Source organism: Cryptomeria japonica, chromosome 5, assembly GCF_030272615.1.
Source record: "Cryptomeria japonica chromosome 5, Sugi_1.0, whole genome shotgun sequence".
Taxonomy (NCBI): Eukaryota; Viridiplantae; Streptophyta; class Pinopsida; order Cupressales; family Cupressaceae; genus Cryptomeria; species Cryptomeria japonica.
Genome location: NC_081409.1, coordinates 859,898,928 through 859,915,403, shown reverse-complemented (window position 1 = coordinate 859,915,403; position 16,476 = coordinate 859,898,928). Strand labels below are relative to the sequence as shown.

Here is a 16,476-nt window from a genome sequence, read left to right as displayed (position 1 = left end):
GGAGCAAGTCAAGACAATGGGCAGCACAAGGGCTCCAAAATAATGTCAGATGTCTAGCCATTAGAAGTTTGCCGGCTGCCACATATGCAGCTGCATTATCAGTCACAACTTGGATGACATTCTGCACTCCCACATCCATCACCACTTCATCCAACATGTTGCACAAGGTCTCCGCATTCTTCACTTCATTGGAGGCATCAATTGATTTTAAAAATACTAACTGTCCTCCTGAAGCAACTAGAAAGTTGATGAGTGTCCTGTTCCTACCATCTGTCCATCCATCAGAAAGAATGGTGCAGCCATTCTTTTCCCAAATAGTCCTTTGCTCTTCCACTAATGCATGAGTGTTTTGGACCTCATCCTGCAATAACGGTCCACTTACCTCGTAACGGCTTGGGGATTTGAACCCCTTACCTGCCACAATCAACGCGGTGACCAATTGGTCCCAAGATGGACTAGAAATAGCATTGAACGGAACATCGTTGTAGATAAAAAATCTAGCACACGCCACCTTGGCTTGTTGGTGAGCCTCTTTATTCCATGCAGTGCCAAGCAATCCAGGTTGTGCACCAGGAGTGTTACGTGGAATAAAGAAGTTTTCCATGTTGCTGTCCAAAGTTCCCTTTGCTCGTATCCGTGGCCCAAGGGAAGAACTAGATGTCCCCACATCTGTATGTGACCCCATGGAACTCAAATCTGCCCTTGGGGCTGCCATTGCCTCTGCTGTTCTCTTTTTTGTTGCCTTCCTTTGATCATATGCTTCAAGCGTTGCTATTGCATCTCTCGTAGCCTCTTCAGTACATTCCGTACAGCTTGTGGTATCTCGGCATTGAATTTTTGCAAGGTGATATTTGAACCTATTAATGCCACCTTTTACAATTTTTTTGCAATGGTTGCAAAAAACATCTCCTCGTTTTGGACCTGGTCTCCCATGTTTCCAACAAGGGTCTCTCTTTTTGCCACCAACTTTAACTGTAGAAGCTGAATCCATTTTCTTTCAAAAAGATGTGGAAAAGAACCTAGCAAAAGAGAGGCAACATTTAGAGATAAATAACATTGTTACCAAAAAAAATCACAAACATCCAAAAATTACAATGACTGTATAACTGTATTTTATTTACAGTCATCTATTAATAGATGACTCTCTAAAATTAAAATTTTTAGTTGGTTGTGTATTTTTTTAAGTTTTTAACTTCAAATTTAAATTTAAATGAAATACTTTAATACATATTACACATTGACATTACACAGTTGACAGTCATTTCAAATGACTATGAGTATTTCACAATTGACTGTGTAATACACAGTCATTAATTACAATGTACATTAATGATTAATGTATTACACAGTCATCAGTCATTTGAAAATGACTATGTATTACACAGTCATTTCAAAATTTCAAATGACCGTGTATTACACAGTCATCAGTCATTTGAAAATGACTGTGTATTACACAGTCATCAGTCATTTGAAATTTTGAAATGACTGTAATGACTGTGTATTACACAGTCATTTGAAAATGACTGTGTAATACACAGTCATTTGGAAATGACTGTGTATTACACAGTCATTTCAAATGACTGATGACTGTGTAATACACAGTCATTTGAAAATGAATGTGTATTACACAGTCATTTGAAATGACTGTGACTGTGTAATGATGACTGTGTAATACACAGTCATTTGAAATGACTGTGACTGTGTAATGATGACTGTGTAATACACAGTCATTTGAAAATTTGAAATGACTGTGTATTACACAGTCATTTGAAAATTGAAATGACTGTGACTGTGTAATACACAGTCATTTGAAATGACTGTGACTGTGTAATGATGACTGTGTAATACACAGTCATTTGAAAATTTGAAATGACTGTGTATTACACAGTCATTTGAAAATTGAAATGACTGTGATTGTGTAATGATGACTGTGTAATACACAGTCATTTGAAAATTTGAAATGACTGTGTATTACACAGTCATTTGAAATGACTGTGACTGTGTAATACACAGTCATTTTGAAATGACTGTGTATTACACAGTCATTTGAATTTTGAAATGACTGTGACTGTGTAATACACAGTCATTTTCAAATGACTGTGTATTACACAGTCATTTCAAATGACTGATGACTGTGTAATACACAGTCATTTGAAATGACTGTAATTACTAATGATTGTGTATTACACAGTCATTTGAAATGACTGTGACTGTGTAATACACAGTCATTTTCAAATGACTGTGACTGTGTAATGAATCTAATGATGACTGTGTAATACACAGTCATTTGAAATGACTAACAGTCATTTTCAAATGACTGTGTATTACACAGTCTTAGTCATTCGAAATAAAACAATACAAAAAGATACCTGGTCGTGCGTGCAAATGCAAACAATACACAGTCATTTTGACTGTGTAATACACAGTCATTTCAAATGACTATGTATTACACAGTCAAAATGACTGTGTATTCGAAATAAAACAATACAAAAAGATCACGAATAAACAAGTAAAAACCTGGTCGCGCGTGCAAATGCAAACCCTACTGCAAATCGCGTGGCGTTTTTTGCCTTCCGGAGTTGCGCGAGCCGCGAAATGGAATAAAGACTTCGTTTTTTTTTTTTGCCTGCGACTTAAGTCGCGTTTTTCTCGCATTTTGTGCCGCGTTTCGGGCGGGTTTTGGCCATTAACGGCGAGTATTTGCCAAAAAAATCGCGGCGAGTATATGAAAAAATCGCCCCGAGTATTTCCGCGATTAACTCGCGCGCCATTATGGATCGCGATTACTCGCGAGTTTTTGAATTGCTCGCCAAGTTTTGCAAGTATGATCCTAGTTAGTCATATCTCTCAACCTTGCCTATATAAGTAAGACATCATATATACATTTTCATCTTTGATTTTAGAAATTTGATGCATCCCTTAATCTTTGATCCCATAATCCTAATGGGTTAATCTTTGATCTTATAATCAATATAAGATAATCTTTGATCAATAGATCTAATCTATTGTGCACCATAATCAAGCAATATTTTGCTCTTGTTGCTCACTTGAGAAAAAAATCTTTTGATTTTGCAAGTGATCCTAGGAGCTTGAGTCCATTGGTGACTCTAACATAGTGTGTCTTCCAAAGAATTCCATGGTCCTCCATGGTTGGTATCTGGTGCAGGAGCACCTAGGACTTAGGCTAGTAGTGATTTCTCAATTTTGGCTTGTACTGACCCTAGCCAAGTTAGTTAGTGAATAAGGACTCCAGGAGGGTCCAAGAGTTAGTGTTTAGAGTCAATGTAGGCCTAGGTTGAGTTCATTCTTCTTAGGTTTGCATTTTGTGCCTAAATAGTGGTTTGAGTAGGTAGTTGACCTTCTTGATGGTCAAAAGTGTCAAAACTTGGTATAGGCATTAGGGAGGGTTAAATTAGTCTTAGACATGTTTTAAAAGTCATGTGTGATGACTTAGAATAGGCCTCATAGGATGAGAAGGCCAAAAAATGAAAAAGTGCAAAGTTGCAAAAAGTTGTCATGACAACTTTTGTCCTAAATTGGTTAGTGTTGATGTGTATTTTGTACACAACCAAACACAGAATAAAATACCCAAAAGGTACCTTATCCTCTCTTGATTAAAGTCTCTGAATGCTGAAGATGTCGCGAAAAGGATCAATCGGGATGACTTCAAGGTTCTTCGTTGTAGGATCTCTACGTGTGGGTAAGCACTAGTGGTCGTTGTGTATGATGTTTCTTCAAGGGGCCTTACATACTTTCAGAGAAAGCTTGTCCGTGCTACTTTCTTTTCGACTGCAGGAACAGGATTTTCCTAACACTAACAGATTTTCAAAAAATGTCAAAAGGATAAGGGTTTCAAGGAAGGAATGCTAATCTAATCCTAAGAATGACTCAATGAAGGCTAGACTTGGTAAGATTCTACCAATTTCAGTATCGCCAAGAAATTAAACTCTACTGGACTTGATGCGATCTTCTAAGGTGATTTAGTAACTTTCAAATCATCAAGGATATAGATACTATCATAGGGATACATATCAATACTTCCAAAATGATTGAATTTTTAAAGCAATCTCAATATTTCCAGTTGACCACACAAGGCGTCCTTACAATCAATAAGAAGCTAGTGGTTTGGAACGTGAATCTCACCAAAGATCAAGCACAACACTTAGTCCTTCAAACTTAAACTTAAATACTACTTCAACTAAGAGTGATTCAAGAAAATAAACAATCATGAAGATAGCCACAAGTATTGCAATAAAACACCATAACTTCAATATTTTATTGATCTCAAAGCCAAACAGACAACAATTGTTCAAAATTCTTTCTTCACTACTCAAGCTTGCTACACAATTACTTCTTTCTCTCTAAGCTCTCTCTCCTTTTTTTTAACTTCTAACTATAAAAATGAAAATGAGTGAGGGTATATATAGCATCCTCAAATACAATGAATGGCCCAGATCGAAAGAAGATCAACGGCTGAGATTTTGACACCTAAACCCTAATTAGGGTTTGTTACAAAAAGGTCCCCATTTAGATAAACATCATTAAATGCATAGCCAATAATTAATTGGCACAAATATCGAGGAAACATAGACCAATAGGAATTAAGCTGCCACATCATCCTATAACAACTTTTCATCTAGAATTTTGTTCCCTTTCCTATGCTCTTTCTTAGCATATTCAATGAATCTGGACACAGCTCTCTCGATCTCAGCAATGGGAATCTCAAGAAGATTCTTTATTCGTTCTTCCAAGTGAAGGACTTGATCAAAAGCCGTGAGAAGAGTTGTCTCCCATCCAGGTTCAAGTTCTTTGGTCTTCTCAATCAGGAACATAGTAGTGTACATCTGATTTCGTTGCTTATCTGTGATGACATTCTCTTCTTTGCAAAAGATAACCTTGACTCTCTCCTCCAACTCTTGGATGTCCACATCTGTCTCAATCTCGATCCGCCTGCCAAGAATGGTACACAACACCTCAAACACCTTATCTTGAATTGGATGAATGATACCTTCAACTTGACTGCATCTGGTGTTAATGTCTTCAAAAAGGACCTCTTTCATCTGGAGCAGAGCTGACCACTGTATGAGATTATGGGTTCCTCCATCCATTATCTTTTCTTGTGCCAGAATCCGTCTTGGTGTTTGTCTTATCACTTGTTGGACAGGAATGATTACATCTCTAGTGTGAGTGAATGCAGCTACAGTTATCATTAGATTATGGATAATCTCAAGGACCTGGATAGCTCGATGAACTGTCTTCATCATTCTTGTTGCAAATTCAACGGCTACCGTGTGGGATTTATCAATCCAAGAGCTCATAAGCTGAACCAGCTCTTCACCCTTTCTGCCTTGCCTACTGATTCAAGAGGGAGTGCTTGTAAAGGGGATACTGCTGGATCCTGACGTCTCAAGGGCTGATTGAGATGACTAAAATAGCTTCTCCAAGCACTTACCTCTCTCTCAAGCTTCTTATTTTTTTCCATTTCTTCTTTAAGTTTGTCTTTAAGTGCTTCAAATGAATCGGTTGCTTCTTCCATTGCTTGTTCGGAGGTAAGTGGACCAAGCTCAAATGTTTCTAAGTCATACTCATCTGCAAGAATCTCACCCTCATATTTGTCCACTACTGGTGTAGCTACTTGCAATTTCCTGGATCCTGTCTCATCTCTAATTACCTTGGACATCTTTGTGGCCTTCTTCTTTTCCATTACCTCTTGAGAGTTTCCTATAAGGCTTTCCAAATCAAATACATCTTCTTCCTCTTCAACCACAACTACCCTTGTCAGTCTCTCTTTTAACCAATCCGGAATGGCGGATCTTGTTTCCCTTAATTGTATTTCTTTAAGCAGTGGTCTATCCTCTCGGAAAGGAGATGTCGCTTCATCATCATTCTTCTCTTCATGTAGCTCATTAGCATCAACTTGGGGAGATTGACTCGACGACTACTGAGGTGTCTGTCCCTTTTCTTGCTTGTCATTTTGTACCATGGATTCCATAGATTCATCAATTTCATATACCATCTTCCCCTGATCTTCTCCTTGATTTGCCTTCCTTTCATGTCGAGAAGATGTGCTTGGTAGGTGATCAGGACTGGTTTTTTGCTTCTTCCTGGTGGGTTCCCTTTTCTCAGGTCTTTCTTTCCTCTTTAAGCCTTTGGACTGAGAAGTATTCTCACTCACGCTTGCTTCTCCTTCTTCTGGCCTTGCCTCCAAAGTAAATGTCATTGATACATTTTGCTCCTTCAACTTCTAATGCTGTACATCCACCCATCTGCGAGTGCAAGATAAAACGGGGTCCATCAAAGCTCTCAAGTCTAAAACCTCGGGCTCATTCCAATCTATCTTCACTTCTTTGTCTTCTTTCTCATTGGACGACTGGAGGTATCTACCGTTATCTTGGGCTTGATCGGCTTCTCTATAAACTTTGCATTTCTTGATGAGATCTAAGGGTAGCCTGGAATGCATCTTTCTTTTAACCTCTAAATCACCTAGGAGATTCATCCAAAAGTCCTCCACCTGAAACTCATGCTTGTACTTCTTGTCGACTATCTCCTCCATATAACCATGAGGATCAAAATTCTCCCGCAAGGCAAAGAATGAGAATGAGTATAAAGATAATTCCTTCTCTACATCCTCCGAGGCTTGAGTGTTAGGACACACCTCAACTGAATTCCCTAGTATGATGGGCACGGGAATTCCATTTCCATGCTTGTGTCTGGATGCCTTTGCATAAGCTGCCAACTGTCTAGTCACCTCAAGTAGTACTATCCTGTCTGTTGGATATCTTGGCAACATGTAAGGCGGTGAAGGACACCCGTGAACTCTGATGTATGTGAATTTTTGAAACTGGATGAACCATGCACCATATTTCTTCACAAGCTCCTGCGCATCCAGAGATAGTCGATTGTGAATCCCACCTTGCAATATCCTGGTAATGTTCATTGTGAAGGTGTCATTGACTAACTTGTAGTCACTTCTAGGCGGATGATGCAGATGAACATAAGAATCACAAACCCTCATTTCTCCGAGTCCTCTTCCGATCACTCCTCTGTGAGGTAGCCCTGCATACTCGAAACTCCTAATTAAGGCATATATAACATATGAGCTCATGTGGAATGATTTGGTGGGTCTTAGCCTTCTCAACTGCACATCCCAACAATTGCTAATGATTCTGGCCCAATGAAGCATTCCCTTTCCTTGGACTATCATTTGAATGAAGAAGAACATCCACTTTTCGAAGAAGAAGGCTTGAGGAGCCCCTGTAACTTGATTGAGCAAAGTTATCAAATCTCTATATTCCTCCTGGAAGTCGATCCTATGTGGTGTATTGGGAATCTTGTTCAGGCGAGGCCGACTTTTGAGCAACCAATTCTTATTGATGAGATTCAGACAAGTCTCAGGATCATCTTCATAGATCGACCTCGCTCCTTCTAAGCTTTTGTAAATCATATCTTTATGGTCTGGAAGATGAAGAGCTTCGCTTATAGCTTCCTCTGAAAGGTAAGCTAAGATGTTCCCGTCTTTGGTTACGATCGTCCTTGATTGTGAGTCATAGTGGCGGGCACACTCGATCATCAGCTCATGACACTTTACTGCGGGAGGGAAACCTGCCGCCTTGATGATGCCACTCTCGATTATCTTCCTTACAATAGGTGATGGCTTGCCAATGTAGGGGGCCTCTCGAAACTTCTTCACATTGAAGTTTCCTAAATTGGTGTCTCCGATATTACTCCACTTGGACACAATCCTGGTCTCCAATTCGTCGCTCCTCTGATCTTCTTTGATGAGAGCCTGCCGACTAGTAGATCCTCCGGCTTTGGGGGTCGCCATTTGATGCCTCCTTCTTTAGAAGCTTAACTATCAACCTTGGAAAAATGAAGAAAGAAGATCAGACTTTGCTAGATAAGGATTGAATTGCTGGCTTTCTTGGATGAATTATGTCTTAATTATCCTTCAAAAGAGCTTCACCCTCCACTAGCTTTTCAAAATCTGGAAATTATCCTTCAACACTTAGCAAATTCTGGAAATTTAGCCTCCAATCTGCTGGATTTCGCTCCTCAATCTGCTCCTCAAAATCGCACCTAGAAGGAATGAATGAATGATTTGAAATTTGAAGCAACACTCCCCCTTTATATAGGGCGCTCACCTTAATCCCTTCAAGGCCGACTTGGCAAATAAGGGGTAAAAATAAATAAAAACTCCTTGAAAAGGTGGCCGACTTGCCTATAAAGGCATAATAATGATTTTAAGTGCTCATCTTGCATTTTTTTTTAATTTTAAAAATTAATTTTAATGCCTCCAAGGTGAAATTTTTAATTATTTTAAGGCCTAAAAATTAAATTATTAAATTGCCAATGCCTTAATTAATGCGAATTTAATTCAACCTTCCAAATGTCTTGAATTTGGGTAATTCAATGCAAATTAGGGAATATCAAGGTTTGATCAAGGCCTAATGAAGCTTGCTAATGATTTCGCCCTGGACCCTCTGGAGGGGTCAGGAGCGATTTTTTCATTTTAGGCCAAAATTCACCTTAGCTTGATCATTGAACTTCGCCAAGGCAATCTCCAGGGTCCATTTCCTTGTATCACTGAGTTGGCTCATCAAAATTTTGAAGAAAATAGTGCATTTAGGGGAATTTTGCTCTAGACCCTCTGGAAGGGTCAAGAGCGCAATTCATAATTGGGCTCAAAGTTTTCATTTTTTTAAAGTTCAAAACCTCTTCAAGGCATCCCAAATAGGCTTTTTCATTGCATTCTAGACTTAGTTTTATTCAACTTAGGAGGAAAAGTGTGATTTTAGGGTTTTTCGCCCTGGGCCCTCTGGAAGGGTCAAGAGCGATTTTTCCTCTTTAGGCTTACTCCTCCATCATCTTTTGTTGAATCCTTCACTCATCGCTAGGCAATGTTCTTCCTTATTCATTCCACCCAAGTTTGTCTTGTTTCTGCAAGGTAAAATAGGGGGTTTTCAAATTTTCGCCCTGGACCCTCTGGAAGGGTCAGGAGTGATTTTTCCTCCTTGGCCTAGAATCATCAAGTTTTGAAGCAAACAATTACTCATCCATGGTCTTAAAGGTTATTTCTACCTTAGTGCATCCTTGTCTTAGCAAAAAACTCAAAAAGAATAGGTTGATTTTATGATTTTCGCCCTGGGCCCTCTGGAAGGGTCAGGAGCGAATTTTGAGTTTTTAGGCACATTCCTTCATTCTTTTAACTTCAAATCACTTCTAAGGCATAAAACATCATGTCCTTCTCCCCTCTAAGTCATGAATAGCAAGATTTTGTCTTGAATTTGCAAGAAAAGGGGAGGACTTGGAAATTTCGCTTTGGACCCTCTGGGAGGGTCAGGAGCGAATTTCCTTCTTGGCTTCAAAACTTTCACTTTCAACAATCCCTCTTCACTTCAAGGCAATCCAAACATCGTTTTAAACCCATGCCTAGGCTCAGCTTCGCTCAAACTTTTGAGGAAAAGACAAGTTTTGGATTTTCGCCCTGGACCCTCTGGGAGGGTCAAGAGCGATTTTCCCATTCTAGGCTCGATTGCTTCTTCTTGACTATCCAAATTATCTTCAAAGGACAAAACATACTTCCTTACATCCACTCCAACCACAAAAATCGTTTTGATCTTGCAAGAAAAAGGTGTTTTTGAGAATTTCGCTCTGGACCTCCTGGGAGGGTCAAGAGCGAATTTTGCAATTTTGACCAAAATCTCTCACTTTTTACCTTGAAACTTCTTTGCTAAGTAAGATTTCATCTTGCACTGTGCTAGGAATAGGATTTCATGTCCAAGAAAGGCCAAAAAATGTATTTATAAGGAATTTTGCTTTGGACCCTCTGGAAGGGTTAGGAGCGAAATTGCCTTTCCTGGGCAAAACTCCTTCATTCTTTCATCTCCAAATGTGCCTAGGGGTTTCATCATGTTCTTTCCAACTTTCATCATGCCTTTGATACTCCAATTCGCCCAAACTGAGCAAGAAATGTCCTCTACTAAGATTTTCGCCCTGGGCCCTCTGGGAGGGTCAGGAGCAAAATTTAGGTTTTAGGCGAGATCCTTCATCCTTTCAAGTTGAAACTTTCTTAGGAGGGTAAAGGGAGTTGTCCTTGTTTCACTCATGCCCAAAACTTGACCTTTTTTATTGCAAGATAAGAGATATTCAAAATTTTGCTCAGGACCCTCTGGAAGGGTCAGGAGCGAATTTGCCTTCCTTGTCCAAAATTCATCATTCTGCATGCTTCCAAATCTTCAAATGTATCAAGTGACGTCCAATCTTCATTCCAAGAGACCCTGCACATAAAAAATTAGCCAAAATTAGTGACAAATAAGCTCAAATAAGATTTTAGCTCTGGACCCTCTGGAAGGGTCAGGAGCGAAATCTTCATTCCAGACTAAACTGCTCAATTTTTAAGTCTCAAACCATTTCACAAGGCAAGGTTCGATCATTTTCAAGGCCAGGAACCAGTTTGCAAGTCCACTCAAAACAAGAAATTGTGTTTAGAATGAAATTTGCTCTAGACCCTCTGGAAGGGTCAGGAGCGAATTTTAGGTTTTTAGGCCCTTAATCCATCTCATTCTCTATTTAACTTGGCCAACTGGACTCCCTTTCTTCACTGACCATGCTTAGCTGACTCAGACTCAAAAACAAACAGGACGTTACCCAGAAAAACCTTCCTTCAATCTAGACCTGACCTGAGACCTATCCTATCCTTGACCTAACCAATTTGACTCTCCTAAAAGGTATATTTCATTTTGACAATCTTGAACCTTCAGGTAGACTAACAATTTTTCAAAATTTGGTTAGACTTAGCTTGAATGAAATCCAAAACAAATGAGCTTTCAAGGTTTAGCCTTAGTCCAGCCAGCTCAATCAGACCACTCACTCACTCAAAATCCTAAAAGCAGAGAGAAAAACAAAACCAAAAGCGAAAGAGGGGGTCCCCATTCTAATGGGGCGATGTGTGAAATGGTCACAACAGTTAGCGATGGAGTTAGGGATTGTCCAACGCCCTAGAAAGACTCCACACATGGGAAATGCTATAAGAACCCTCTCTTGCATGGTTACCAAGGTTGGAGACTTGGTTTTGTAAGTTCAACAATCTGAAACTACTCATTTTCAGACTAGTTGGCAGCATTTTAGCTTGTTTTGTTCATTTTTATTAATCCAGCAATGGATTGAGTTTCTTTGGTGTGTTACAGAGTTGTTAGTTCCATTTCAAGCTTTGTAGATAGTTTACATTAGTGTTTTCTTGTTTTGGTTTGCACACAGCCAATTTTGGCTTGTATATAGCAGTTTTATGTAAAATGGTTGCCCCATGAATTCCACACGTGTTACCATCACGGCCTGTTGGGACATGAAGGGCAACCACTTGTACAGTGTACATATGCAGGGACAAGTGCTGGAGATGAGTTTCAATATGACTGTCACCTTGTTCTAGGTGAGTCCAGGAGCAACCCGGCTAGAGGAAACAAGGTGAAATTGATGTGAAAAGTGCAGGGGTGAATGCCAAACCACCATCTAAGCTTTTGGAGGGGTCCATGAAGTTGGGACAGAGTTGCCAATGCAAGGAGAAGCCTTGACAAAATCATTTGATGCCCAAACACCAACTTGACCAGTCACTGCCGGCTAGAAGGCCTAGAAACCCTTCAAAACCCCCATTTTGGGGTTAGCATATTGTACGGTGGAGTAAGGAACCAAAACCACAAAAATCACTTGGGGTTAGGTGAATCATTGAAGAAAAAACAAACTTGCTAGGGGGTCTTTTGGACCGTTTTCCTCCAAGCCCTAAAAAACCAGATTTTGGAGGCCTAATTGGGCTAATTCCTTGTAGCCCTTTTCTAGGCAAAATGGTGAAATCGGTAAGGAGGGAAAAGATTGAAAACCTCAAATGGACCCAAAAGCTATTCAAAACATGTTAGAAGACACCTCCACACCTCTGCATCAACTCACAACAGTTGGAGGTCAATTTGACAAGTTGAAGCCAAGAAAGCCATAATTGAGCACATGAGAAGCATTGTAACTTGGTAGGGTTCCTAGCTAAAACACTTGAAGCAAACACCTTGGAATGGTTAAGAAGCAAGCCCTAAAAGAGATTGAGAAGGACTTGGAGGTCTAGAATACAATTAGGCCTGGAGAGTTGGTAGAATTGAGCAACACCTACTAGGTGAAGTGTTGAGCAAACTAGGTGAATCCCATCAGTATCCCATTCTATGAGGGGTCAACAATTAAACACATTGTAATTAATTTAATAATACATTGTTCCTGTACTTTGCAAGGTGTATGACACATTTATCCTAATAAATCACCCTATATCAGTTTTTTGAAGCAATAATTGAAGCGTAAGCTCTCCCTGCCACTCTCCAACCTCTCTCTAACTGGGGAATACTTTGAGGGAGTGGGTCTCAAGAGAGGAGGCTAGTGAACTCAATCAATAGGCTGACAAGTGATAGTTATATTAAGAGAACTACTTAATTTTTGCAAGACAAAATTGAGGACAATATATATGGTAGAGAACAAACCACATAATTCTCATAAGTAATGAAAATTGAACAACTTTTGCACTAACAAAAGACTCTGTCCTATAAAATAAATTGTCATAATAATGCAGCATTATGATAAGGAAATATAAATACTTATTGAGCATAACCAAAGTGCCTGGATGAGAGTGTTACCACTCCATTAAAATTTGCTGCCAGTGGGTCATATGAAAACATGACTGCTTTAGAAAGAGGAAAATCAAAACCTTTCAGAAAACACAAAAAAGCTACTGTTTTGAAGGGAAATTTCCAGGAGTTGTTCAGGAGGGCTGAAAGATTACAGCACACACTTAAGTGATTAATCCTTGAGTGGGTTCCAATGTTTGGCCTAAATTTTCTAATAATTTCTGACAAAATTAAAATATAACAATAAATTTCAGAAAGAATTTGCTAAAAACTCATAGCATTGGTGGCAATTACAGATCCGACAAAGTATTTGGTAAAAAAAAATCAAATTTACTCATAAGTGCACACATAATAAATTTAGTGAAGTCATAACGATGGTTTATATAAGGTAAAAGAAAAATGATGAAAAAGTATGACAAGTATGGCAAAAATCCTACCAAGGTGAAATTCAATATTCAGGTAGAGGATTTATCATTTATCTACTACAAATACTCCTAATTATAGATGAGCATACAAGCCCAAACAAACACAGAGCAATAAATTTTAACCTTGTAAAGGAAGAATAAAACAATGCATAATAAAAATTAAGTTCAAAATGTATCTGCTCATTAATAACACTGACCCTTAATTCTAGATCAGTACACACAGAGCAGTTCATTTTAAAAGAACAATACATAGAACTATGTTTTTGTACCTGCGGAGTACACCAAAAACACGGAATTCATCCTCCAAGTCCCGCTCGGTTGTTCGAGGATCCAAATCACCAACATAAACACGAGACATGGCTGACAAAATATCAAGAAAAGTTGACTCAAACAAATCATTGCCTAAATCAATGGAAAATGAAAAATGCAAATCAATCTAGAAATCCTTTCTCAAGACATAACCCTGAATAGAAACTAACCATATAAGGTCATTAGAGAATCCAAATAATATCAGGGGCAGAGACATATTAAACAAATAAGATCTAATTCTTGTGAAGTGCAGCCTTGATGATATACGCAATCCAACCAATCTTCCTAAAAAGTGGCCTAGACCAAATCAAACCAATTATACTGGAAGAATCTAAAATTTAGATCCATTATTCATCAAATCCCTGCTAAACATTTTCAATCTTAAATCCTTCACACTTACATTTAACCTAGTACAATTTCTTTATTCCAAAGAAATTCAAAATCATGTTTACTCAAAATGAAAGTTTCTATTTAAAGAAATCAGAACACCCAAATAATCATGAAAATCAATACAAGCTAAATTAATGTCATCGAAATCTGTAGCGGTCAACATGTCGGCCAAGAATGTACATTCGGGGATGGAGTTGTGCGTGGAGAGAGCTGTGCGCGGGCTAGGGCATCGCAGCCCTAGCTCGTGAGTGGTGTCTACATGCTGGTGCGGCGGTGGGAGGGAGGTGCTTGCAAGTGGTGGGTGGTGCTACAGGAGGGGCTGGTTACGGGGCTGCGGGTGTTGAAGGAGGTGCGGTGGTTGCGGGTGGTGGGTGGTGCTGCGAGAGGTAGGGGCTCGGGGTTCCTACGGGTTTGCAATCTGCTTGCGGGGAAGGGTGGTGGGGGTTTGCTCTGCCCTATGGTGGAGCTTCGAAGGGGAGGTGTGTGTTTTCTTGCAGGGTGGTGTGGACTCCTTGCTCATTTCCCTTTGGGGGGTGGGCTTTCTGCGTGGTACTATGTCTAGAACTGGTGGAGAGCCCTTGAAGGCGACTCTTGATATGGATTTCCGTACTGCGGTGGGTTTGAAATCTCCATCCCAAAATGTCAAGACCTTTGGCAATAACCTTTTTGCCTCAGATTCGGGGGCCAGTAGTGCTAGTGGCTCTTAGATCTCAAATATTAATGGCTGCCTGGAGAGGTGCAGCGAGAGACCAAGGTTGATTATTCCTCCAGAGATGATAGCGGAAGATGCTAAATACTTTTCAAAACACTCATTATACTGCAAGTTTTTGGGGATGAGGGTTTCCTTGCAGTTTTTGGGGATGAGGGCTCAGAGGACTTGGGCACCGAAAGGGGAAATGGAGATTATGTTGTTGGCAAACAACTACTTCATGGTTACTTTCAACTGCATGGAGGATCGTAATAGGATTTTTGAAGGAGGGTCGTATTTTTACAACCAGGTGGGGTTGTTCATCAAACCTTGGCATGCGGGGTTCAACCCTTCGGAGGAGCTCCCGAATAGGGTCCCAGTGTGGGTTCGTCTACCGCGTTTTCTAGTGGAATGTTGTCGGGAGGATGTGCTACGGATGCTCGCTTCAATGCTTGGGAAGCCAGTTGGAGCCTCAATGCAAACCTTGGAGAGAAAGGTAATGACTTTCGCCCGTATTTGTGTTGAAATTGATCTTAGTAAGCCCCTGCCAGATGCTATAGATATGTGTGCGGGTTCTTATTCTTGGGTTCAGCAGCTGGATTATGAGACTTTACCATTTTGGTGTCGTCTGTGTCATGAGTATGGTCATTTGCAGTGCAAGTGTCCTAGGTATAAACTGGTGGTGTGCCAACCTCAACAGCCGACCCGTAACATAGATGGGGCTGACAAAGGAAAAACTGCCATGACTGTGGAAGTTGTGGGTGTTGATGGTTTTGTCCCAGTTAAGACAAAGAACAGGAATCGGGGACAAAAGAGGCCACTATAGGAGAGACAGGAAGAGGATACCTTTAACAGATTTGAAGCCTTGGACGACCTTACCCAACAGGAGGTGAACCCTGGGTTAACTCCTTTGGATCAAGGTGCATCAGGGTTGGTCAATGATAGTGTGAATTGGGACTCGACCCAGGCTCTGCAAATTGTTGGGAGTCAGCAAATGGAGATGTATATGCCAGTAGTGGCTCAGTTGGGGCACATTTCTAGTGTTGTAGTGGAGTTGGCTGGGGGGATGGTTCTCCTGCAGCTCAAAAATTGGAATTTGCTAGGGCCAAAAGTAACAAGATGGCCTTACATTTGGGTCTCTATCAGAAGGACATTAAGAAAGGACCAACGGAGAAGATTTTAAAGGCTGGCAGAAATAAGGATTTGGATAAGATCAAATTGATGGGGAGAATTTGGTTGAGTTAGGGTCAGTAAAGACTCTTGATTCTCATTTTTGCAATCCCCCGAAATGATTGTTCTATCATGGAATGTGAGGGGCTTGAATAGTGGCCCTAGACAAAAAGTTGTTCGAGAGTTGATAAGGTGACATTCTCCTGATATCCTTTTCTTGCAGGAGACAAAACTTAAAGTGGAAAGTATGATGGATTTGGTGCCAAAGCTATGGGGGAGAAGCCAGTGTCAGTGTATTGGGGTTGTTGGCTCCTCGGGAGGGGTGGCCTGTCTTTGGAACCCTTTAGGATTCGCCCTGTCTGGTGGGTTGCCTCCAGATCTTCATTATTTGGGGTTGTCTCTAGTCTCGAGACTGGGGAATATATCTTGTTTACTAACATCTATGCCCCCATTGATCTTCAGTGGTAAGCAGAACTTATGGTCTCATATTTCTTGTATGCGAAGGTTGGTCCCTTTTCATCCTTGGATTATGGCGGGCGATTTCAATGCCATCCTTGAGTTGAGTGAGAAGAAGGGGGGTGTTATGCGATTGGAACCTTCTTCTTTCCTTTTTCGGGATAGTATATCATCGTTGCATCTTGTTGACATTAAGCCTGGTAAAGGTTTGTTCACTTGGAACAATAGGAGGGTGGGGGAGTATTGGATTGCGGAGAGGCTGGATCAATTTCTGATTTCTAGTTTTTGGGTTGGTGGGGGGTGGTCCACAAGCTCTGAGATTCTTGACTAGAGAGGGTCAAACCACTGGCCCATCAAGATGGTTTCTTCTTTTGCTTGGGTTGCTCAC

At 40.3% G+C, this 16,476-nt stretch overlaps 1 protein-coding gene across 4 annotated transcripts in view; it reads right to left on the bottom strand.

The window, feature by feature from the left end:
- The window catches only part of LOC131033827 (serine/arginine-rich splicing factor RSZ21A), a 46,880-nt gene that overhangs the window by 25,055 nt on the left and 5,349 nt on the right, over window positions 1-16,476 (bottom strand). For all 4 annotated transcript variants that reach the window (XM_057965114.2, XM_057965113.2, XM_057965117.2 and 1 more), the window contains exon 2: window positions 13,345-13,435. In XM_057965114.2, coding sequence (XP_057821097.2) covers window positions 13,345-13,433 — 89 coding nt within the window. In that variant the 5' untranslated portion in view covers window positions 13,434-13,435. The remainder of the gene's footprint in view (window positions 1-13,344; window positions 13,436-16,476) is intronic.